At 40.0% G+C, this 26455-nt stretch overlaps 2 protein-coding genes across 2 annotated transcripts in view; both read left to right on the top strand.

The window, feature by feature from the left end:
* LOC132827005 (ufm1-specific protease 2-like) overlaps positions 1-1355 on the top strand; it is a 66872-nt gene extending 65517 nt beyond the window's left edge. Inside the window, exon 12 of the mRNA XM_060843341.1 lies at positions 195-1355. Coding sequence (XP_060699324.1) covers positions 195-278 — 84 coding nt within the window. The 3' untranslated portion in view covers positions 279-1355. The remainder of the gene's footprint in view (positions 1-194) is intronic.
* Positions 1356-6234: 4879 nt separating this feature from the next.
* lrp2bp (LRP2 binding protein) overlaps positions 6235-26455 on the top strand; it is a 31035-nt gene continuing 10814 nt past the window's right edge. The window contains exons 1-4 of the mRNA XM_060833951.1: positions 6235-6297; positions 9816-9931; positions 11673-11788; positions 16290-16403. Of these exons, the coding sequence (XP_060689934.1) occupies positions 6269-6297; positions 9816-9931; positions 11673-11788; positions 16290-16403 (375 nt within the window). The 5' untranslated portion in view covers positions 6235-6268. The remainder of the gene's footprint in view (positions 6298-9815; positions 9932-11672; positions 11789-16289; positions 16404-26455) is intronic.

Below are 26455 nucleotides of genomic sequence, written 5' to 3'. Positions count from 1 at the left end.
AAGTGCCTTCTCTTTCCACATTCCATCTCCCTCTTCAAACTGCTGTGTGAAAATGTCAAGGCTGCACAGTCATGTGACAAGCCTGAAGCTTCTATTCCAATTGCTGGTTCAGTTACAAAAAACATATTTTATAAATATGTTTCAACTGTGCGAATTTGCTTTTGTTTTAAGTTCCCATGTTATTTGTATTTCAGGCTATTGAATGGAAAGATGATGATTTCTGGGATCCAATGGAACCTTACAACCTCTGCCTACCTCAGAGACCACAGGGTGTTTAAAGCCACCAGCACTTGAATACATATTTTTGTAATGTTACGCCTGGAAAGTAACAGAACAGAATTTTCAGATGATCAGAACTCTTATAATTTTTGATCTTCAAATCAAACCAGAAATTGAATGTTGCCGTATGTACTTTATGTAGTACACCAATAAAAACAGGAGCTAAATGTATCTTTACTACTTTTTATTTTAAAAACTTCATATATAGGAAAGGCAAACTCTAAATATACTCTTTGAACACTTCAGATTGTTACAAAAGGTATGGAGGTATGAATCAGTACCTCTCTTTTTAAACTACTTGGTTGGTCGTAACAAAGATTTTTATTTGTAGCATGCAGGTGTATCACATTTCAATTAAAATGTGGTACTAGTGAAAATGAAGTAGACAAATACATGGTTTTCTTGAGTGAACGAAAGACAAATATTATTACTACCCTGAGAAGGAGATATGACATCAAACATGGAAACAAAGTTTAAAACTAAGTGCATAGCACAAAATGGTATAAAAATAATACGCTGTTTTACACGTTCTTGGAGTCTGAGTTATAACTGTTGAAACCGAGACCATGCCTTCTTAGTTGATGTTTTGTATCCTCTGCAGTACTAAAATTTGTAGAATCTTTGAGTTATAGTTGAATGAGTATTTCTATGATTTGTTTCATGACTAGTGCTAGCTTTTGAGATTTCAAGAAGGAAACTGAGTAAAAGAATCTTCTTGAATTTAATGTTACATCTCGGTTTTCTTTTGTCAGCCAAAACGTTCCTAAAATATAGGTAGTTTGTATTTTCCTCAGTATGGTGCCATTGTCTTGCCATGGTGTAGTTATTTACAATCAGCTTGTTCAGATGTTTTATGACACACCTGAAACAGATGGGACGTTGGCTCTGCCTTCTGGCTCAGAGGAAGGGACAGTACCACTGAGCCAGAAGCACTGTTCTTTCCAAGGTGTCTAGTTATAGACCACCTTTCTTCTTCAAATATGCAGCTTATCAAACAAATGTAAATTAAGAGATTTTTCTTGAAGCCTGATTTCAGTTGACTTGTTTCAATGTCTTTAAATAAAATGATAATTTCAGTTCAGACATTTTCATTCATTCCACATTAGTTCCCTAACTTGCCTCATCATGGGGTCAGGTGTTCACTGCAGCTACTTTAGATCCACATTGCTTTCTTTTCAAAAACAAAACATTTTAGACCATGAAGGTCTTGGGTATTAAAATCAGATGATGGAAATTGGAAATTAATGATCAATATTTATCAAGATCACAATATTGCAACTATTGAAATATGGCTGAAATTTACCATTGATTTCTGACACTGAACTGACCAGACAAACACAATTTACATTCCTCTGACTTTTCTGTACAAAGAGTCCGATGTTGGATTGGAGGATTCTGCATAATTCCTTCAGTGCATGAAACTTTGGAGAGAACAACAAAAAAAAGTGAAGTCATGCCTTTTTACAAGTAAAACCTTAAAGCTTCTCATTGTATGAGTGAATAGGTGATTGGGTGGAGTGTCACCTGAATGGCAATCCAAATTAACTCAAGTCCACAGGGAGTTCATGGTGTGGGCTAGTGAGGTCAGATCACAGGGGATTCAGAACTCTGGTGATGGGGAGTCAGTTGCATAGTTTCCCAAAAATTAAACTACGATTTTCTGTCAAAATTTCTTAACTGTCTTAAGTCTCCAATTCTAACTTTCTCATGGTCAAGAAAACAGAGGAACTGCCTCCTAAAAATTAACATTTTCCAGGCACTTCCCACAGAGTTGGCGCATCTGGACAACCAAAGTTCTGGCATTTGGTCATCCAATTTGAGAGTCTGGGACCAGAGGATCTGGGCCATTGATACTTTTTGTAAATTATAGTTTAGTAAATTGGTCTAACTACTTGTGAAATTAAAGGCACTACTAAAACTTAAGAGATCTTTAAAGATGGAAGTAGAAGTGAAGACAAAAATATTGACATTTAGACTGTTGGTCCGATACTCAAATTGAATAAGTATGAAGTGAGATGTTCGTCATCCAGGTAAGTTATTTAAATTCTTCCAAACTGTATTGAAACAAGTAGATGCGACTAAAGTTTTGGACAGTAAAACTCAATCTTAAAACCATTTATAGCTGTTGTTTGTATTTATGATCCTATTTTAAATTTGATTTTATAAATCGTTTACATTGATGTAGGAGAAAATAGTAATGTGAAAAAAAATCTAATACAGTTATGATGCATATAAAGTTAAAAATCACACAACACCAGGTTATAGTCCAACAGGTTTAATTTGAAGCACACTAGCTTTCTGAGCGCCACTCCTCCATTAGGTAATTCTGACTATCACCTGATGAAGGAGCGTCGCTCCGAAAGCTAGTGCTTCCAATTAAACCTGTTGGGACTATAACCTGGTGTTGTGTGATTTTTAACTTTGTACACCCCAGTCCAACACTGCCATCTCCAAAGCGTGATGCATATAGTTCTTGAAGAGTGAAGGATACTTTGAAAAATTTAGACGCTCTGAAACATCAGGACGGCCTTTTCTTAAGTTCCCACTTGTAGCCACAAATGAAAAGCAAACATATGAATGTGATGTAGGCCAAAGTATTTCTCTCATATCTTCTTGCTGTGGAGTATGTCGTAGCAATTCATTGGTCTAATCAATTAAATGTTTTCCACGAAATTAATTAAATGCATCTATCCCTCAATCGACACCCAAAACAAAATTAAGACAAGGCCAGGTGGGGGTGTTCGGTGTGTTCCGGGTAATGGCGCATCCACTTGAAGGAACAATATTTTCTCTCAGCTACCGATCTCTGCAAGTTCCCGGAACCTTAACTTCCCAGCTGAAGACGCCAGGGCGCTGTAATGATGCTGCACCCGGTGCAAAACAAAGGGGTGGACTTGTGGGCAGCCTAGCAACTGCAGGGCGCGCTGTCTCCACAGCAACTGTCCTTCCCTGAGGACCGCCGCGGGCTGTGGGGGAGAACGGCCGGGTGGTACCGCTGCTGCCGTCGCGCCTCAGCACTGAGAACAAATACGTCATGAAGCAAATATTAATGTAGGGAGAGTTATATATGTTCACGTTAACGTAGATAAAATGACATGCATTAGTAGAAAATACGGTATTGCAGGAGAAAATTGTTATTTAAATAACAATGTGAATGCAAGAAAAATGCTGAATGATTTGTGCCTAAAATAAAGAGTAACATGTCTGGGATACACTGGATGTTCCAATAGTGGTGCCCTGCTGTATAACCTGTGCCTAAAATAAATAGTAAAATGTCTGGGTACATTGGATGTTCCATTGGTGGTGCTGTACTCAATAATTTGTGCCTAAAATAAATAGTAACATGCCTGAGGTACATTGGATGTTCCATTGGTGGTGCCCAGGACAATATTTATCTCCTCCCAATCAATCAGCAATATAAAAGCAGATTGCCTGTTCAGTTTCACATTGTGGGTGCTTGGGGCATCACGGTGGCTCAGTGGTTAGCACCGCTGCCTCGCAGTGCTAGGGACCCAGGTTTGATTCCATCCTTGGTGACTGTCTGTGTGGAGTTTGTACATTCTGCCCATGTCTGCATAGGTTTTCTCCCACAGTCCAAAGATGTGCAGGTTAGATGAATTGGCCATGCTAAATTATCCACAGTACGCAGGAATGTGTAATTTAGATGCATCAGTCAGGGGATAAATATAGCAGAATTGGTCTGGGTGGGTTATTCTTCAGAGGATCAGTGTGGACTTGTTGGGCCTATTTCCACATTAGGTATTCTGTGATCTTTTTGTGCACAATTTATTTGCTGTGTTTCATATACTAAAGCCACAACTACTTTTCAAAAATGGAACTCTTTGAAACTCATTTCATGTAATGAGGGCATTGCTGGCTAGGTTAGCATTTATTGTCCATCTCTAATTGCCGAAATGGCAGTTAAAAGTCAACCACATTGTTATGGGTCTGAAGTATGCCAGACTGGGTAAGGATGGCAGTTTTTTTTTCCCTAAAAGGCATTAGTGAAACAGACGTTTTTTTTCCCCAAACAATCAGCAATGGACGCATGGTCATCACTTGACTCTTAGTTCCAGATATTTATTGAATTCAGATTCCAACATCTGTCATGGCAGGATTCAGACCCTGACCCCAGAACATTACTTGGATCTCTCTTTTAACAGTCCGGTGCTAAGACCACTAACGTCGCCTCCCCACTACCACTTTCCTGGTTGTAAATGACTTTGGTCATTCCCATTAACAAGCAAAGGTTTATTTTGATTGATTGATTTAGACAGTATTGCAGAAGATCGTAGTAACAACTTCACAAAGATGAAAAGTATCTGCAATTCTGGAAATTTTGTTTGCATCTTTAACTAACAGAATGCAGTGGAGGAGATTACAAAAATAATACATATGATGAATTTCATAACCAGACGGCCTGCCAAAAGACTTTATTACTTCAAATAACTTTGTTTTCTTATGTTACAGCACAACGTACCAATCATTAGTGTGCACACAGCAAGTTCCCAGAACCAATATTTTTTGAGAGCTGGTTTGAGTCTTAATAATTGGCTGGCACACAAGTACTTCACTATTGTTTTTAATATAGTGCTTCAGTTAAACATAAATTCTAGGTACTGTATATCCGATAGTGTAGCAATGCTCAGTACTATACTGAAATATCATCCTGGATTGTTTGTGAACCAAAAACTGTTTCAGATGAAAGAACACAAACACTAATGCCAAGGAACTCTAGGCATCTTTAAAAGACTCTTTTTCTCTATCCAGAATTCATTGTAAAGTTGAGAGGTATCAGGTAGCAGTTGCCAGCATTTTTGGATGTTATTGCCTAATCATCGTTATGACAAATTAGCTAAATAACAGATTAATTTTATGCATTGTCAGGTACAAGTTGATTTTTTCCATTATTCGTAAATGGTCTTATATTTTTCTGAAACAGACGTTACTTGCACTATCCTGAAACATTCGTGTTATTGTCATTTGATTTCTCACTAACTCATGAAAGATGGCATAAACCATACACTGTTACTAACTTGAGTAATGAGTCTGAACTGTATAAACTGGATTTATTTAACTTTGGAGTATGCACAAAACAATACACATGACAACAGTAGACCAACTTTACCTTTTTGAACTGCTTATTGCTTAAATAACATTAAAATAAATTAATCACTCAGCCATGCCAATTGGACCACCCTAATTTTGTTATTTTTCTCATGGGTTAAATTCACTTTTTCCTTTCACTTGCAGCAAAACTGTCTTTTTGCTAGCTTCATTCTCCATCATTCTGCCTATCCCACTCCAGGGACCTGAACTCAAAGATCTGGTTGGACACTCCAGTGTAGTACTGCACATTTACTGAACTGTTGAGTGTGATGTCTTTCAGATGAAGTGTTAAACCAAGATCCCATCTGCTGTCTTAAGTAGACAAAGAGCCCATGGAACTATTTGAAGAAGAACAGGCAAGTTATTCCTGCCAATATTTATCCTTCAACCAACTTCATTCAAACAGCATAGTTAATCATTATTACTTTACCATTCGTGGGACCTTCCTGTACTGCATTGGCTGCATGTTTACAAAACCACAACCGTGACTCTACTTTATATAATTACTGAAATAAGATAAATGTTGCCAAAGCTTTTTATCTTGCACTTGTTAGGACAAATATAAAAATGCCAAATTTTAAACAATCCCAACAACATTCTCTATAAGAGTGCTGAATGGCAAATCAACCCTGATGATAGATTTGTACTGATAAATGACTTCAAAGGAGACAGTAATGTGCTTTTCCTGTGGTTGTGAAGGTTGTGATTTAAATGCCAGCTTATATATTCATAAATTATCCTGTAGCCTTTAAACTGTGGAATGCAATGAAATGGTTTTACACCTTTACTAATCATCTAATTTCCAGGTTTGATTATTTGGAATTGGGTGTTGTTCAGATCTCTCAAACATAATCTTCCTGGCTAAGTGCATCCGTACTGTATGGAAGGCAAAAGGAAAACTCATCATCCGTAAGTTAAAAAACAGCAGAACTGGGTAGCCATCTTAAAACATTCAGAATTTTAGATTACCCTATAGCAGAGGTGACCAACTTATTCACATGAGGGGCAACATTTCATATTGGAGGGGAGTCTGAGCAAATTGCAGAACAGTAAAGGTTACCACAACAGTAAACATGAACTTTATCAAAAATACTCAGCAATAAATTAAACATTAATAATTTAAAAATAGTCATTAAAAAGTGCCAAACAGTAAAGCTTAATAATAAAGCCATTTTTTGACTAAGAAGCAAAACTAGAGAGAGAAAAAACAGCTTCAGTTCATGATCAGTGGAGAAAGGGATAGCGACTGGGTCTGTGCTAAGGAGTTAGGTTTAATGAGCACAAACTTTGAGTTGCCTCTGGTGGGGCACCACCTTTGCCAGGATTCTCATGAAAGTGGGGCATGAAAGTAAATTGACTTTCAATATAAGTTTCCTTCTTTCACAGCCTGCTTTTCCTCTCCTACGCTTGTCCCTTTCCCTCTTTTTCTCTCGCCCCTTTCATTCTCTTACCTCTGTCACTGTTTTTTCTTACTCTGTCCTCTTTAGTAATCTTTTGACTTTGAGGCAGAGGCTTTCAGTTCCAAAAGTTTCCACCAAGCTGTAACCCCACCAGAAAACATCGTGCAGTGAAATAAAGGTGGCCACATTTTATTTCCCAGACTAAAACCAAAACTGCAAAAAGCTATTTTTTTTTAAAACAGAAAAATTAGCAGGAGCTACCTGATGGGCTGAATTTCATTCCTGCCTTCACCATGTGTCCAGACTCAGAATTACCCTTTGCCATATGACTGTCATTGCCTTCTCCCTGTGGTGTGACTCTCATCTCCTTAGCCCCCCTCCCCAAGCTAGTCTCCAGGAAACGGACCTATTCCAAAACCCAGCCTGCAGACTCTCTGCCACAAGCCCTGGCCTTGAGTTACTCCTCCGACATATCTTGCTGCTGAGCCCACCAATTAAGCCTGCAGCAGCACATGGGGAGAGAAAGGGCCTCTGGTGCAGAAGCTGTTCCTTACATAATCTTCCACTTCCACTTACCTGTATTTGAAATTCCAACTCAAATAAGATATGAATAAAATAAATTAAACTACAATAGACGATTAGTTTTCTTTCCTGGTCTATTCTAGTGTAAGGTTGTTATAATTAATCATGACAACTATATTAAAGAGCTGCAAATCTGTCTACCAGTTGAAGCAGGTGTCTGCCAATGAAATACCATGTGTGGCTGGCTGTCTGCAGGTTTGGCACCTTATATATACTGTAAACAATGAGATAAATACGTAGCTAAAAAGGTAAAGTCACCATAGTTCTATCAGTCCATAGGGCTGGCTCTCATTGGAGAGAGGGAGACAACTAGTGGTGGTTTTAACCTAAAGGTCACCACATCTCAGGGAAGAGGAGAGATTGCGGAGGAGAGTCCTTCATTGTAATCTCAGCTGGTGTGGAATTTAAACCCACTCCTGTGGGCATCACTCTGCACAAAACAACTGTCCAGCCAACTGAGTTAAACCAACCCCCAAACATATATGGCAGGATAAAATGCTGTGGCAGTTGTAAATATCATATGATCAGATGTCACATGAATTGCCTTTTCAACTTGAAATGTAATATGATCAGAATGTTGCATAATCAAAGCACAAAGTCTCTTCATTCAAATTTGGGAACACTGAGCGTGTTTCACAACAGCCCAGTGTTAGTCTGAAAATGGACTTGGACCTTGATCAGGTTACTTGAACAAAGAACAAGGAAAATTGCAGCACAGGAACAGGCCCTTCAGCCATCTAAGACTGTGCCAATCCAGATTCTCGATCTAAACCTGTCACCTATTTTCTAAGTCACTGTATCCCTCTGCTCCCTGCCCATTCATGTATCTATCTAGATACATCTTAAATGACGTTATCATGCCCATCTCTACCACCTCTGCTGTCAGTGTGTTCTAGGCACCCACCACCCTCTGCGTAAAGAAATTACCACACATCACCCCTAAACTTTTTTCCCTCTCACTTTGAATGCATCACCCTAGTAATTGAGTCCCCCACTCTGGAAAAAAGCTTCTTGCTATCCACACTGTTTATACCTCTTATGATTTTGTAGACCTCAATCAGCTCCAATCCCAACTTCCGTCTTTCTAATGAAAATAATCCTAACTTACTCAACCTATCTTCATAGCTAGCGCTCTCCAAAGCATCCACATTCCTTAGGTAATGTGGCAAGCAGAACTGTATGCAATATTCCAGATGTGGCCGAACCAAAGTCTTATACAACTGTAACATGACCTGCCAACTCTTGTACTCAATAACTCGTCCGATGAAGGAAAGCATGCCATATGCCTTCTTGACCACTCTATTGTCCTGCGTTGCACCTTCAGGTTACAATCGACATCAATTTTCTCCAGGACTTCTCCATTTACTGTATAGTTTGCTCTTGATTTGGATCTTCCAAAATGCACCACTTCGCATTTGCCCAGATTGAACTCCATCTTGCCATTTCTCTGCTCAACTCTTCAATCTATCTATATTCTACTGCATTCTCTGACAGTCCCCTTCACTATCTGCTATTCTACCAATCTTAGTGCCATCTGCAGACTTGCTATCAGACCACGTATACCTACCTCCAAATCATTTATGTATATCACAAACAACAGTGGTCCCAGCACAAAACGCCACTGGTCACAGTTCTCCATTTTGAGGAACTCCCTTCCACTACTGCTGTCTGTCTCCTGTTGCCCAGCCAGTTCTTGATCCATCTAGCTGGTACATTCTGAACTCCATGCAACTTTACTTTCTCCATCAGCCTACCATGGGGAACCTTATCAAATGGCCTTACTGAAGTCTAAGTATATGACATCTACAGCCCTTCCCTCATCAATCAACTTTGTCACTTCCTCAAAGAATTCTATTAAGTTGATAAGTCATGTCCTTGGTGGCGCTACCATCATTTTCCAATGATGACGGTTGGTTGGGGTGGGGAGGGTTGCATTAGACGGATGGTAGAGTTGAAAAAACACTCCTGCTCCACAGCTATGTTTTTTGAAGCATGCGTAATGATCACTTTAGGTTTACTGAAGGGATTATTTGAAAGATTGTCAAAATCAATCAAAGAATAAAAGTATTTCAGGCATCCATTCAGCTTAGAACATTGATTCTTCAAATTGGTCTTCCTGTCTTACCTGAGTAAAACAAAGACAGTTACAGTTGTCCACTAAGTAAACAAGAATCCTAGTTCTAAAAGGAATTAGATTTTTAAAAAATGGAATGTATGAAGCAAAATTACTAGGGTTGTGCAGACATATTCTTAAATAGTTCTTAGTTCATTTGTAATCTAAAAGGAATTAGATTTTTAAAAAATGGAATGTATGAAGCAAAATTACTAGGGTTGTGCAGACATATTCTTAAATAGTTCTTAGTTCATTTGTAATTTTTAATAAATAAGCATTTTTAACCACTGGAAGCTTGAATTTCAGCATGCTAATAATGAAATAAATTGCAGGGTGCAGTCAATAAATCGAAACAAATTAACCTCTGAACTGTTGCCTCAGAAGCAAACCAACAAGTGTCCGTCGTTGCAAGAGCGTGGGATCAAGAACAGCGCTGCCCAGAATTTAGGTAAATGATATAGGAACAAGAATGTTTTTAAAAATTTGGGAGGAGTCTTGTTGAAAATACCCTGGCAATTTCCTGCAAATGAGTTTGAATCATTCATTTGCATATGCTAGACTTGACAATAAAACAATAAGAAATTAGATAATTGAGGTATTTATTATGTTCCAAGGATTAGATATTGTAAATAGAAATCTCTGTGGTGTAAGAGTCCATCCAGTACTAAATAATGTGTGAGCATTATAACAGAATATAAGGAAAATTAGAGCTAGCCCAGTCAGGGGTAAAATCAGAAAATAGTTCTTCCATCAAAGTTTTAGTGGAAATCTGGATCTCTTATCTGCAAAAAACATCATTGAGGGTAGATGAACTGAAACTCAATATTGTGTGTCATAGGTTTGTCAGCAGTATAAAGGGATATGTAATAAATTGGGAAAATTAGGTTAGACTACTGATAAGACATGATATAACTGAATGGTAGAATAGGCTCAGAGGACTGCATTGTTGACACCTTTTTCAAATATTGCTAAATGGGAATCAGTCCGTTCATTTGGCCAGATGGCTAGAATGTAGCCCAAAATAATGCTAGCTGTTGTCGTTCATCTCAATTTGCCACCTTAACCATCCCCATGCTTGGTGCAAAGTGATGCCCCAGAAACCACACAACCTATTCTCTAACACATTTGATCTGTTGTGGACTATGGGCTCATGACTTCTTCAGATACTGAAGCAATCCATGTCCATGTGCAACAAGAGCTGGACAACATTCAAGCCTGGGCTGATCAGCAAAAAGAAACAAATGCACTACACAAATGCCAGGCAATGACCATTTCCAACAAGAGACAAAGAATTTAATCATCTCTCTTTCAGATTCACTGCATAACCACCAGAAGATTACCATTAGCCAGAAATCCCACCCTCACTCCTGAAGAAGGGTTATACCTGAAATGTTGACTTCTCCACCTCCTGATGCAGCCTGGCTTGCTGTGTTCTTCAGCCTCCTGCTTGTGTATTTTGGATTTGAGCATCTGCATTTTTTTGGCCTCTAAGAAATTGAACTGGGCCAGCAATATAAATGCTGTGCCCACAAGAACAGGTCAAAGCCTGAAAAATCTACAGTGAATGCCCCATGGAGTTTCTCCCACTATCTACAAGACACCAGTCTGAAACATGGTAGAATAGTCTCCACTCAGCTGGATGGTTGCAGCTCCAACAATCGTCAAAACTTGATACCATTGGGACAAAGCAGCCAGCTTGATTGGCAACTGATCCACCACCTTCAGTATTCACTCCAACACCAATCCACAGGGGCAGCAGTGTGCACTATCCACAAGATGCATTGCAGCAACTCTCACGCTGATTAGACAGTTATGACACTAAAATCAGGACGCCACCATCTGCAAGCTCCCCTTCTGGTTACTCACCATCCTGACTTGGAAACATTATTCCTTCAATGTTGATGGATCAACATCCATCCCTAACATCACTGTGGGTTCACCTACCATCCATTCACTGCAGCAGTTCAAGTAGGAAGCTTACCACTACTATCTGTCAGGTAATAAGGAATGGATACTACAAAACACATGGTTAGAGCAAGGAAGCAGGTTCTGAATTGTCACCAGCCAGAGCCCTGTGCTGTTAGCTCCCAATAGCCATCTATCCCATTGAGCTGACTGACTCCCCCAAGGAATCTGTTGTAATGTGGAAATATGGACTCTACATGCATATTTTTGTATTTTACATTCAGCTAAAAACTTCAAGAAAACCTCTGATGTGAAAAGGGCAGATGCTATCTTAAGGAAACGAATCAATGATGGAGATTTGCAAGCAATTTTCCTGCTGGGGCAACTCTACTTTGAAGAGGTAAGATAATAACTAATAAATATAGCCAAAAAAGAAGCTATTAGATTGTTAATATATTATGCAGATGAAAATTACTATAATAATTTGTTGTTTTGTTTTTTTTTATCTGCAATCCCAAATTAATAGTTTGTATCATATGCTTCTACATCTAATTTTGTCATCAGATTTATGGAGTGAACATCATTATTGTAGGTGATTATTGAAAATCAAACTTATTGCAGGCTGGCTTTCCTTTTCTTCAAGAGAATTAAATATTAAGCAGTGCCTGCAATAGACCAATTTTTTATTTTTATATGATTATGTGGACATTCATGGACTGTAATCATGTTACCAGATATTTTCTTGTCTTTTTTTTTAAAGATATTTTTATTAGAAATTTAATATTTTGACAGATTTACAAAAATAAACAGAACTTTCAAGCACAAACATTAATATAAAAATAGATCTTAAATATATAATCATCAAAATTCAAAGGAATGATACTAAAGAAGAAAGAAAAACAATGAAACTCAGTTAACTACTAATCTAATCCACAATTATCCAGAGTGTATAGTTGAGTCACTTACATCCTTCAAACAAGAGAAAATGTTCTCTAATACACTCGTAACAGTATAATAAAAAGGAAACTATTTCCAAACAATAAGAACAAAAAAAAATAAAACATGTTTGAATGGAGATCCTCCCCCTTGTTCTCAGGGGGCCTTACTTCCTTTCTAAAGGTCCACCATATCCTCTCCCAAACAGTGTCCCACCCTTAACCCGGGCGCTCCTTAATAGGATTTAGATATAATACCGAGCTAGAGTTGACAGTGAGCGCCCCACCCCCACCCCTCCCCACCCATACCTGAGTATATCTGATAGCATCAATGCCACGTACAAACACACATAACTATAAAATTACAACTCCAACAAATTACAGTTAAGTATAATAACATAAAATAGCAAGAGAAGACAACCCTGCTCCCAGAAGCAAAAGTAAAGTAAAGTATCCATTTCTCCCCACGGAGTGTGGAAGAGGCAAGCCAACATAAATTGTCTCTTACGATTTATTTAAACGAGTCTAAAAGTTCCTTAGCCTCTTCTGGTGATCTAAAATTATACTCGGATCCTTCGTGGGTAAAGCATAACGTCGCTGGGTAGCGTAAGGTGTATTGAATATTTAAGTTCCTTAGACATTTCTTCACCTCATCAAACGCCTTCCTCCTTCGGGCCAAAGCCGGGGAGAAGTCCTGAAATAACATAATCTTGGATCCTTCATGAATCATAGCTTTAGGATCCTTTCCAAGATTTCTGGAGGCATCCAGGAGTATCTGCCTCTCCCTATAACTCTGCATCCGGAACAGGACCGGGCGTGGGCGCTGGTTTGGGCCAGATCCGCGTACTGCGACCCGGTAGGCCCACTCCACCCTTACCCGGTCAGTTTCAGCCCCCAGGTTTAAAAGCTGGGGCAACCATCGCTCCAGAAATGCTGCTAACTGTCCCTTCTCTTCTTGTTCAGGGAGGCCCAGAAGACGGATATTCTTTCTCCGATTTCTATTATCCAGGTCATCCATGTAGATTTCAAAGGCCCGGACTCTCTGCTCCAGAGCTGGCACCTGTTCTGCAGCTGTTTGTGCTGCAGCCTCGGAGGTCGTGGCCTTTAGCTCCGCCCCCTCCACTCGGCCCTGTAATTCCTCGAGAGCCTGGCTGTGCTTTTGTAACTTTTCTTCGAATGAGTTCCATCTCTGTCTGGATTCTGCGATGAAATTGACGAGTGTCGTTTCCAGCCTGGCAATCATCTCTTCAAGGCCTGTTTTTACATCAGCTGCAGCCGGAGGAGGAGAGGAGGGTGGGGGAGGGGTCTTTGTTTTCTGAGAGCTGCGGGATCCCTTTGGTTTACTCATTATCCACTTAATATTAAACTGCTTAAATATAATAGTAAGCAGCTAATTAAGGTTAGAAATTTTTTTTGGGTGGTTTGGTAAGTGTGGTGGGGGTGAGTAACTCACTTTACCCAGGTTTTGGGAAGAGCACTGTAAACTCAGACTTGCTGAGTCGCCGCCATCTTGGATCTCCCATATTTTCTTGTCTTATCCCTGCCTAACTTTAGAATGGATGAGCTATGTGTTTGTTTCTAAATTAAAATTTCACAAGCAGATTTTTTATTCTTTGTATCCTGGAATTTTGCTCCTTTTATTTTGCTGGAAACTTTTTTTGGTTAATTCCTTCTACACAATGAAACAGTAAAGACAGTTTGCTGCTAACCATCTGCCATTATCATTCATGCCAAACATGTAACAACAGAGTATGTTTATCCTGCAGAAGGAGCCCATTTAGCCCATTCAACCCCAAATTTTATAATCTTTTGATTCAATTATGTACTGGATGATATTATCTCAAAAATCACTCAAATATTAGGCTAAAATAAAATATGTAGCATAAATTTTACTATGAAATTTAATTGTTAAAAAATATCAATGCGTCAGAGAGCAGTTTACTTAAAATTTTGTACATTTGGTAAGATGATTCTGCAGTTGGTAAGTAGATTCTGTAGGTAGACATCACTTTCCTAAGGGCAGGAAGGAGACATATTCCACATCCTAATCACTTTTGGACAACTTAACAGTAAAAGTTAAATAATTCCTAGCTACAGAGTTGGAGAGCAGGGGTGAGTCTTCAAGAGCAGGTACCCCATGCCACACAAAATGACTCATAGGGGCATTACCCCAGGTGTGACCACCCAATCCTCCAGCCTTTGTAATCAACTTTGCCTTCCTGGATCTACCTAATTGCTCTACCTCATCTGCTAAGTCCACCCTTCTTTGAGGGCTCCAACAATCCTTTGATCCAGAGCGTGTTGCAGTCACAGCAATAACCACCCCTCCTGCTTGTGGCTTCTGGGCTAGCAGAGGCAAGCTCACCTCTGACCTGATGACCAATTGATTGGAAACACCTCTGAAATCCTGGCCAATCTTTTCAAGACTGAATACGAAGTCAACTAAAAAATAATGAATTCTGGATTAGTGGTACTGGAAGAGCACTGCAGTTCAGGCAGCATCCATGGAGCAGCGAAATTGACGTGCTCCTTGGATGCTGCCTGAACTGCTGTGCTCTTGCAACATCACTAATCCAGAATCTGGTTTTCAGCATCTGCAGTCATTGTTTTTACCTCCTAAAAAATAATGAAACCAACACAAAGTAACTAGATGGATTTTGCAGGTTTTGTGTTTCCTAACCCAACTAAAATATCAGTAGAGATCCACCCACAGTATGCCAACTGCCCTGCAACCATTTTACACTCAGCTGGTCATGAATTGTTCTAGGGTGAAACTTTTATAGGAAGTCTCACCTTAGAAAAGGTAGTGGCCAATCTAATCGTAGTGCAGTGCACCTTCCAAATCCATAACCACTACTATCTAGAAAGACAGAAACAGCAGCTATATGGAAACACCACCACCACCATTTGCAAGTTCCCCTTTAAGCTTGTCACCATCCTGACTTGGAAATACAGTGACACTGATGGATCAGTGATTTATCAGAAACATTCAACTCTGTCCTTTCAAACCAATTGGACAATGGTACTGCAAGAAGGCAAGCTTACCACCACCTTCTCAAAGGTACGTAAGGTAGGTAGTAAATGTTGGCCCAGCCAGTGACGCCCGAGGATGAAATAAACGGTTTGAGCAGTTGCCATTTCAGTGACTCCAGTTTGGTCCACAAATAGTTGAAACAAGTGGGACAGAGGGTATGCACAGGTTGTTGGTGAGGCCAGTATGGCAGTCCCCAGCATGGATGTGGGCTTATATGTCTGTGTTGAGCACAGGGAGCCCCAAACTAATTGACCCCTCTTGCTCTGGCACCTCCTGCTGAGTAAAAGCTCAGTAGTCACCAATTTGGTGTGCATCTTTCCCCATTGTGGGTACAATAATATGGGACTGGATGAAGCAATGGACTGACAATTAATTGGCTACTTAAAGACTTCAGTAGACCCCAATCTGAGTGATTTGTACAATGGCTTCACTGTGCCTTCACTCCATTGGCATTGTGAGTGTACCTATACCAAACGTACTGCAGTAGTTCCAGTGGCTAATTTTCACCATTGTCTCAGGGACAACTAGAGAGATGCAATAGATGCTGTCCTAATCTGCAATGTCCATATCGCTCAAATGAAAATAAAAAGTAGAGGTAGATGGAAAGGCAGGAGACAGGCCAGATGCTGCATGCCTCCTCATCCATCTCCAACCATTAGTACTAGCAGAGAGGTCTAAAGTCCAGCTGAAGGTTACAGCCTTTCTTATTGCAAATACTGCTGCTTTTTCATGACCAAATGCTGCTACTCAATGGTCTTGAATCTTCCTAAATTAACTAACTTGACTTAAAAGTAAAGACTAAGACCCAAACTTAAAATCAAATTCTCACATATATGTAAGAAGGCTGACTGCAGGAAGCAAGCTCAATGTTTTTTAAGAACAAAATAGAAAATTATCCTATTGTTTGACTGGCTTTTTTATGTATGCTTTAGGGATGCTTTGAAACAGCTTTTGAAGAGTTTAACAAAATTAAAGACATAGACTTTCAAGCCCTCTATCAGCTTGGTGTGATGTATTATGATGGCTTAGGCACTAAGGAGAATCCTGTGAGTAAATAAACTACTGTTACTATCTGATGTGTTTCATTACCATATTTTTGTGTGCCAGTCATATTACAAATCAAGTAAATTGGAGAATCACTCACCCATTCAGTGAACATTCAAACATGAAATGGGATCCATGGACCATTTGTCCCAACAAGCTTGCTCTGCCATTCAATAAGAACAAGGCTGATCTGTTTGCATTTCAAAGTCCATATTCCCATTTATACCTGATAACCCTCAGTTGCCCTGCCAACTCTGTCTTTAAAAATGATGCCTCTTCCACAACTTTCTGAGGCAGAGTGTTCCAAAGTTTCTCAACCCTCAGAGAGAAAAGAATTCTCATAGTCCTGATGAGGCAAACCTAATTTTGAAACAATGTGCTCTGATTCGGCAATAACCTACAACAGGAAGCATCCTTTTTATGTTCACCTTGGTAAGACCATTCAGGATCTTATACACTCCAGTTAAATCACCCTTCACTCTTCTAACCCCAGTAGAATAAAGCCTAGCTTGACCAATTTATTCTCCTTAGACAATTCTGTCAATTCCAGGTATCAATCTAGGAAACCTCCTCTGAACTGCCTCCATTGTATTTACATCATTCCTTAGATAAGGAGATCGAACTGTACACAGCTTTCGAGATGTGATCTCACCAATGCCCTACATAACTGAAGGAAAACATCCTTAGTTTGATGTTTAATTCCTCTCATAATAAAGGATTGCATCCAATTAGCCTTCATGCTGTATCTTCATACCAATTGTGACTCATGCACTTGAACGTCCATACTTCTTTGCACCTTGGAATTCCATAGCTGCTGTCTGTTTAGGTAATATTCTGCTTTTTTGTTCTCCCTGCAAAAGAAAACAACTTCACATTTTCCCACGTTATACCACTCCATCTGCAAGTCTTTTTCTTCTTCACAACATACTTTCCTACCAATTTGGTGTCACCGAAGAGTTTAGCTACCATGCCTTCACTCCCCTCGTCTAAGTCACTTATATGAACTGTAAAACATTGAGGCCTCTGCAGGACTGCATTTGTCCAAGTCAGCCAATCTTTTATCCATGTTAGTATGTTAGCCCTTACTCCATATTCTTGCACTTTCTACAATAGTATTTTGCCTTCTGGAAATCCATTACTTCAACAGGCTTCTGCTTATCCAAAGTGCATGGAGTTCAAAGAACTCCAAAAATTGAAAATTATAATTTCATTTTCAAAGACCTTGCTGACTGTTCCCAATTATCTTGAGTTCTTCTCTCAGCGTGCAGCTTTAATCTCTAATTCTCACACCTCCACAACACAAGTCAGCCTTATAGTTTCTTGTTTACTGTGATCCTTCTTGAATAAAGGCACCAAATTTGCTACTTTCTAGTTTAATGGAAGTTTCCTAAATCTTGGGAATTTTGGAAAGGTAACACTTCCGAAGTGTAGACAGTTCTTTACAAAGACTGCTGTGCATTAGTCATATCTGACCACTCCAGTCACTTCTGTAATCCATATTCCATCAGGAGCGGGGAAGATGTTGAAAAGGATTCTGAGAGACAGGATCTAAATGCATTTGGAAAGGCAAGGACCGATAGGGATAGTCAGCATAGTTTTATGCACAGGAAATAGTGTCGCACAAACGTGATTGAGCTTTTGAAGAGGTGACCAAGAATATAGATGATCACAGAGCAAGAGATATTGCCTACCAGGACTTTAGCAAGGTCTTTGACAAGGTTCTGCATGGTAGACTGCTTATTAGAGTTAGATCATGCAGGATCCAAGGAGAGCTAGCCAATTGGATACAAAATTGCCTTGACAATAGGAGACAGTGGGTGGTGGCAGATGGCTATTGTCCAGATTGGAAGCCTGTGACCAGTGGTGTGCCACAAGGGTCGGTGCTGGGTCCACTATTGTCATAATTTATCTAAATGGTTTGGATGGCAATATAGGAGATATGATTAGTCAGTTTATGGATGACACAAAAATTGGTGGTATAGTAGATAGTGAAGGAGGTTATCTGAAATTACAATAGGACCTTGATCAACTGGGCTAGTGATCCAAGGAATGGCAGATGGAGTTAATTCAGATAAATATGAGGTGCTGCATTTTGGTAAGACAAACCAAGACAGGACATACACGGTTAGTGGTAGGGCCTTGGGAAGTGTTGATGAACACAAAGATCATAAGACACAGGAGCAGAAATTAGACCATTCAGAAATTAGAGTCTGCTCTGCCATTCAATCATGGCTGATAAGTTTCTCATCCCCATTCTCCCACTTTCTCCCCGTAACCCTTGATCCCCTTGACAATAAAAAGCTATCTATCTCAAACTTAAATATACTCAGGTGACCTGGCCTCCACAGCCTTCTGTGGCAGTGAATTCCATAGATTCACCACTCCGTGGCTGAAGAAGTTTCTTCTGCTCTCTGTTCTAAAAGGTCTTCCCTTTACTCTAGGGCTGTGCCCTCGGGTCCTAGTCTCTCCTACCCATAGAAACAACTTACCAGCATGTACTCTGTCCAAGCCATTCAGTATTCTGTACAGATTCTGCCCCCCCCCCCCCCCCCCACCTCATTCTTCTAAACTCCATTGAGTATAGACTTCAAACGTTCCTCATATGTTAAGCTTTTTATTCCTGGGACCAATTTTGTGAACCTCCTCTGAATGCACTCCAGGGCCAGTACATCTTTCCTGAGATGTGGGACCAAAATCTGCGCACAATACTCCAAGTGTGGTCTGACCAGAGCCTTAAGAACCTCAGAAGTACATTCTTCTTTTATATTCAAGTCCTCTCAAAATAAATTATATTTCCTTCCTAACTACTGACTCATCCTGCGAGTTTACCTTGAGAGAATCCTGGATAAGAACTCCTAAGTCTCTTTCCACTTTAGACTCCTGAATTTTCTCCCCATTTCGACAATAGTCCATGCCGCTATTCTTCCTACCAAGTGCATGACCTCACACTTTCCCACGTTGTGCTCCATCTGCCACTTCTTTGCCCACTCTCCTAACCTGTCCAAATCCTTCTGCAACCTCCCCACCTCCTCAATACTATCTGTCCCTCTACCTATCTTTGTATTGTCTGCAAACTTAGCCAGAATGCCCCAATTCCTTTATCTAGATCATTAATGTATAAAGTGAAAAGTTGTGGTCCCAACACTGAACCTGGTGGAGCACCACTTGTCACCAGCTATCATCCTTTTTATTTCTGCTCTTTGCTTTCTGCCAAACAGCCAAGCTTCTATCCATTTAGCACCTTCCCTCTGACACAATGGGCCTTTATCTCACTCAGTAGCCTCCTGTGAAGCACCTTGTCAAAGGCCTTCATGAAGTCCAGGTAGATAAAATCCATTAAGACCTATGGATGCAGGTACATAGTTCCTTGAAAGTGGTGTCACAGATAAACAGGGTGGTGGAGAAAACATTTCGCAGACTTGCCCTCATCAGGCAAAGCACAGAGTACAGAAGTTGGGATTTTATGTTACAGGTGTACAGGACATTGGCAAGGCCATATGTGGAGTACTGCATACAGTTCTGGTTGTTGTGCTATGGGAAGGATGTTACTAAACTAGAAAGAATGCAAAATTGATTTCCAAGGATGTAACCAAGACTGAAGGTTTGGGTTATAAGGAGAAGCTAGATAGGCAGGGACTTTTTTTCCCCTGGAGCATAGGAGGCTGAAAAATAACTTTAGAGTTTTATAAAATTATTATGGTCATAGATAAGGTGAATAGCAAAGGTCTTTTCTCCAGGTAGGGAGTCTAAATGAGAGGGCATAGGTTTAAGGTGAAAGTGACAAGATTTCAAGGGAAAAATTTTCCGCAAAGTGTGTAGTGCGCATATGGAATGAGCTGCCAGTGGATGTGGTAGGGGCAAGTACACTTACAATATTTAAAAGATATTTGGTCAGGTACATGGATAGGAGAGATTTAGAGGGATATGTGCCAAACGCAGGCAAATGGGGCTAGTTCAATTTAGGAAACCTGTTCGGCTTTGCTGAAGTGCCTGTTTCAATTACAGTAAGACTCTATGACTAAGTGAATTTGGATAGTCTTTGCAATTTACTAATATGCACATGCGTGACAACTGCAGGACTGCCCCAAGTTACCTCAGAAAGAGGCTGAATCAGAAAATGGCCAAAATTCAGTCACACGGTTAGGAATATCTGATTCCATAATAAGTCTATTTTAGAGATATAACTTTTAATTTTCAGAATACAGATTTTAGGGTGGAGATTTAAGTGTAAAAAGTAAGAAAAATAGAAAACCTGATTGAGAACCTAGTAAATGTAAATCAAACATTCTTGGATTCATTACAGTTCAGAGTCACAACAATATGGGACAGGCCATTCGGCTCAACAAGTCCCCGAAGAGCATTCCATCCAGATTTTCGACCCTATTCTATCCCTGTATTTCCCACTACTAATCCATCTAACCTCTACATCACTGGACACAATGGGCCAATCTAACCTGCACATCTTTGGAATGTGGGAGGAAACTGGACTCAACCCACACAGAGATGCGGAGAATGTACAAACTTCACACAGTAGCCTGAGGTTTAAATTTAGCTTGGGTCCCTGGTGCTGTGAGGTAGCCATACTAACCACTGTGCCACCATGCTGCCCTGGCACAGAATGGATGGCCTCTTTTTGAGCTTTTTAATGAAGCCAGGATGTTTACCATTATTTCAGTGAAATATTTAACATTATTTCTGTAGTTTTCAGATGAAAATTTTAGGGAAGAGGGTTGTCAAATTGCTTTAATCATTAAAAAGAATTGATACGAGTTATAGAATCAAAGTATTGTGTTTAAAGTAAAAATAATTACCATGGCTCAGTGGTCAACAGTGTGGCCTCACAGCACCAGGGACCCGGGTTCGATTCCTTGGGCAACTGTTTGTCTGGAGTTTGCACGTTCTCCCCGTGCCTGCATGGGTTTCCTCCGGGTGCTCTAGATTCCTTCCACAGTTCAAAGACGTGCAGTTGAGGTGGATTATTCATACGAAACTGCCCATAGTGTCCAGGGATATGCAGGTTATTGGAATAGTGGGTCTGGGTGGGATATTCTTCAGAGGGCTGGTGTGCACTCGATGGGCCGAATGGCCTGCTTCTACACTGTGGGGATTCTGTGATTCTAATTCATTTACTTTTGTTTGAACGTTGCAAATTTGCCCCATTGTTATGGATAAGGATTGTGGGAGTTGCAGGGTTCCTTTGTTTAATTTATCTGAGTGTTTGTCACAGAAGGCCAGTGCAGATTGTATCTCTCAGAGATCATGGAGGAGGAAGAGATAATAAGATTTGCCTAGCTTGGAGTAAGAAGAAAATATCTAACATATGATTTGGATGTGAACATAGGAGGTAGAGTGAGTAAGTTTGCAGATGACACCAAAATTGGATGTATAGCTGACAGCGAAGGTTACCTCCAAGTACAATGGGATTGTGATCAAATGGGCCAATGGACTGAGGAGGGAAAGATGCAATTTGATAAATGAGAGGCGCTGCATTTTGGAAAAGCAAATCTTGATAGGACTTGTACACTTAATGGTAAGGTCTTTAGGAGTGTTGCTGAACAAAGAGACCTTGGAATGCAGGTTCATAAGTTCCTTGAAAGTAGTCGCAGGTAGATAGGATAGTGAAGAAGGCATTTGGTATACTTTCCTTTTTTGGTTAGTGTATTGAGTATAGGATTTGGGAGGTCATGTTGCGGCTGTACAGGACGTTGATTAGGCCACTGTTGGAATATTGTGTGCAGTTCTGGTCTCCTTCCTATAGGAAGGATGTTGTGAAACTCGAAAGGTTTCAGAAAAGATTTACAAGGATGTTGCCAGGGTTGGAGGATTTGAGCTATAGAGAGAGGCTGAATAGATTAGATTCCCTACAGTATGGAAACAGGCCCTTCAGCCCAACAAGTCCACACCAATCCTCCAAAGAGTAACCCACCCAGACCCAATCCCTATCCCGACATTTAGCCCTGACTAATATACATAACACTGTGGACAATTTAACATGGCCAATTCACCTGGCCTGCACATCTTTGGATTGTGGGAGGAAACCAGACCACCCAGAGGAAACCCGCACAGACATGGGCAGTATGTGCAAACTCCACACAGACAGTCACCCAAGGCGGGAATCATTAATCCCTGATGCAGACACTGCTTACAAAAATGCCCATATTCTAGAAGGAGAGAACATTAATCATATCCTCAACCGGCGTTCATCCGTCAAGAAGGTAGTGGAGTTCCACAGATTGCCATCACTTGTCCTTTTACCGACCCTCCCGTGGTATTAGAGGTGATGAATGAAAGACACTCCTGCCTAGGAACTGATGTTTCACAACTGAAGGTTACAAAGCTGGAGATCAGTGCCTGGTCAAAAGAAATGACTGAACTATTTTTGTTCATGTAGGAATTGTGTTTAGACTCCAACGTCTTCTGCATGGTTTTCACCACCATGATCTCAGATATCTTCCATTATGGTGATTCTATTTTAAAGAAATCAAATATCAAGTAAAGGCAAAGCTGCTCAACATGAGATGATTCCAGACCGCTGACTGCCCTACCCTGCAGATCAGAGCTTCAGACGTAGAGCATGGATTTGGTTCTTAAATGTATACGGCAACTTGGATTTTAAGATTAGCATGTAGAAAAGTGAAAGATTGCACCAGTTTGCTATTGAAAAATACCTTGAGCCCAAGATTGCAGTCCATGACCACAACTTATCAATTGTGCATATGACATAACTCATGGACGTTTGTCTATGTGTTGTAATCTAATGGCATGGACACAGAATTAACATCTTGCAAAATTTTCCTGCACTCACGATCAACTTAAAGAGACCCCAGAGCAGATACCTTGGAATCTATGTCATAAGAATGAAAATATAAAAGAGCAGAAGAATTACCCCAGAATTCTCGCTATCACTAAAACCAAAGTACTATAATTTGTCAAAAACAAAATGCTGGAAGTGCCCCAGATTAAACAGTTCTGATGAAAGACCTTGAAACATTAAATAAGTTCCTTCTCTAGTGACTACCTGAATATTTCCTTTTATTTCACTCCTACTTTCGCACAGAGTAGCAGTGCTGGAAATCTGACACCAAGTTACCTGCTAAGTTAGGAAATTTGCTTTGGAGATGAATTCAAGAAAGAGAATAAAGATTACCTCCCTCTCTAGAAGAAATAGGTTGCAATTCTGATATTTTTATATATTATAAATTCTGTATTGCAATGATAACTTTGAAGATATGTTTATGTTCACACAGTGCAGGCAAATCCACAGGACAAAACATCACATCCACAAACATTCATTCCCTCCATCGCTGAGGCACAGTAGCAGCAGCTTGTGCCATCTACAAGACTCATTGTATAAATTCATGAAGACTCCTTCCACAATAACATTAAATAGACTAAATAGGCTGCAGCGGTTCAACAAAGTAATTCACCAGCATGTTGGAGAGCAACTGGCAATGTACAATAAATGCTGGCTCAGCAAGTGAAGCCCACAACCCATGAAGGATTTTTTTAAAAAATTAATTGAATTAATATAAATTGGACATTTTGAAATTGAGTCATTAAACTCTGTTACTATCTTTACTTATGCTGCCAGACCTGCTGAGTTTCTCCAACAGCAGAAACAATATTGAGGGAGAAACAAAACAAAAGGTTTTCAGACCTCCAGTATTTTTGCTTTATTCCTTCAAACCATATCTTTTCTGCCTATGTACACCTCAGAGGTTTATACCATAAACCCTCAAAGCTGCATATGTAGAAATTGATCCAAATTCAATCTTCCTAGTTTCCAATAGAAAATTATCAGTTTTTCAGAAGTCACTCACTTTTGTGCTATTTCCCATTTAAACAGTAGAATTCTGCAGCAGTTAAGACTGTTAAAAGCAGGCAGTGAACTCTTGATGTTATAGAAGTTGGGATCCTAAGGAGCTGATCTGGGGCTTGAAGCAAGGAAGCTGGGACAATTTTCTGCCAAGCTCAAGGTAGTCGCCAACTAAATCAAAGAATCGTCACAGTGCAAAAAGTAAGCTGTTCAGCTTATTGGGTCTGCACCAGCTCTTTCTATAGATAGAACATAGAACAGTACAGCACAGAACAGGCCCTTCAGCCCATGATGTTGTGCTGACCATTGATCGTCATGTAAGGTAAACTTAATGTACAAACCCTCATATTTCTGTGACCATATGCATGTCCAGCAGTCTCTTAAATATCCCCGACAACCTCGCTTCCACAACTGCTGCTGGCAATACATTCCATGCTCTCTCAACTCTCTGCGTAAAGAACCCGCCTCTGACATCCCCTCTATACTTTCCACCAAACAGCTGAAAACTATGACCCCTAGTGTTAACAATTTCTGTCCTGGGAAAAAGTCTCTGGCTATTAACTCTATCTATGCCTCTCATTATCTTGTACACCTCAATTAGGTCTCCTCTCTTTCTTTTTTCTAATGAAAAATGTCCGAGCTCAGTCAACCTCTCTTCGTAAGATAAGCCCTCCATTCCAGGCAGCATCCTGGTAAACCTCCTCTGAACCCTCTCCAAAGCATCCACATCTTTCCTGTAATAGGATGACCAGAACTGGACACAGTATTCTAAGTGGGGTCTAACCAAAGTTTTATAGAGCTGCAACAAGATTTTATGGCTCTTAAACTCAATCCCCCTGTTAATGAAAGCCAAAACACCATATGCTTTCTTAACAACTCTGTCCACTTGGGTGGCCATTTTAAGGAATCTATGTACCTGCACACCAAGATCCCATTGTTCCTCCACACTGCCAAGAATCTTGTCTTTAATCCTGTACTCAATTTTCAAGTTCGACCTTCCAAAATGCATCACTTCACATTTATCCAGGTTGAACTCCATCTGCCACCTCTTAGCCTATCTCTGCATCCTGTCACTGTCACGCTGCAGCCTACAACAGTCCTCTATACTGTCAACGACACCTCCAACCTTTGTGTCGTCTGAAAACTTGCTAAACCATCCTTCAATCCCCTCATCCAAGTCATTAATAAAAATTACAAAGAGTAGAGGCCCAAGAACAGAGCCCTGTGGAACACCACTCACCACTGACTTCCAGGTAGAATACTTTCCTTCCACTATCACTCGCTGTCTTCTGTCGACCAGCCAATTCTGTATCCAAACAGCTAAATTTCCCTGTATCCCATTCCTCCTGACCTTCTAAAAGAGTATTATAACTTTGTGACATTCTCCTGTCTTCTTCATATATTGAATATTGTTTTTATTTAAGTAGTCATCCAATCGCATCTTTAATGCCGCAATTGAACTTGCCTGCATCAGACTACCACATAGTCCATGTCAGACTGTTAACTACTTGCATGTGAAAAGGTTTTTTTCGGACATCGCGTTTGCTTCTGTTGCAAATTACTTTGTATCTGCAGTGTCTTGTTCTCAGTTGTTTTACAAGAGGGAACAGTTTCTTACTATGTTCTCTGTTTGTCCCCTCATCATTTTGAATAGTTGTATCAGATCTCCTCTTCTGAGGAGATAATCCCAAATTCTTCAATGTATCTCCTTAACTAAAGTTTATCACCCCTGAAATCATTCTTGTAAAACTTTTATACACACTCCAAAGTGTTCACATCCTTTCTTGTGGTTTTGGTCACCTTATTTGAGGAAGGATGCTCTTGCTGTAGACGAAGTGCAGCAAAGGTTTACCAAGTTGATTCCGGGGCTGGCAGTGTGAGGAGAGATTGAGTGGGTTAGGATTATATTCACTGGAGTTTAGAAGAATGGGGAGGGAGCAACGACTCTCGTAGAACCTGTGAAATTCTAGCAAGATATGTTAGATACAGAGAAAGGATGTTCCTAATGATGGGGGAGTCAGAATAGGTGTCGTAGTTTAAGGAGAAGGGTAAACCTTTGATGTCTGAGATGAGGAAAACTTTCTTCACCAGAGAGTGTGGGCCTAATTACTCCAAAAAAATTATCAAGGAAAAAGCACTGTTTTCAAGGAGGAGGTAAATATAGCTCTTGTGGCTAAAATGATCAACGGATATGGGGGAGGACAGGATTAAGGTATTGAGGTCAATTATCAGCTTATA

This window comes from Hemiscyllium ocellatum, chromosome 2 (assembly GCF_020745735.1).
Source record: "Hemiscyllium ocellatum isolate sHemOce1 chromosome 2, sHemOce1.pat.X.cur, whole genome shotgun sequence".
Taxonomy (NCBI): Eukaryota; Metazoa; Chordata; class Chondrichthyes; order Orectolobiformes; family Hemiscylliidae; genus Hemiscyllium; species Hemiscyllium ocellatum.
This window is presented reverse-complemented; position numbering and strand designations above follow the sequence as displayed.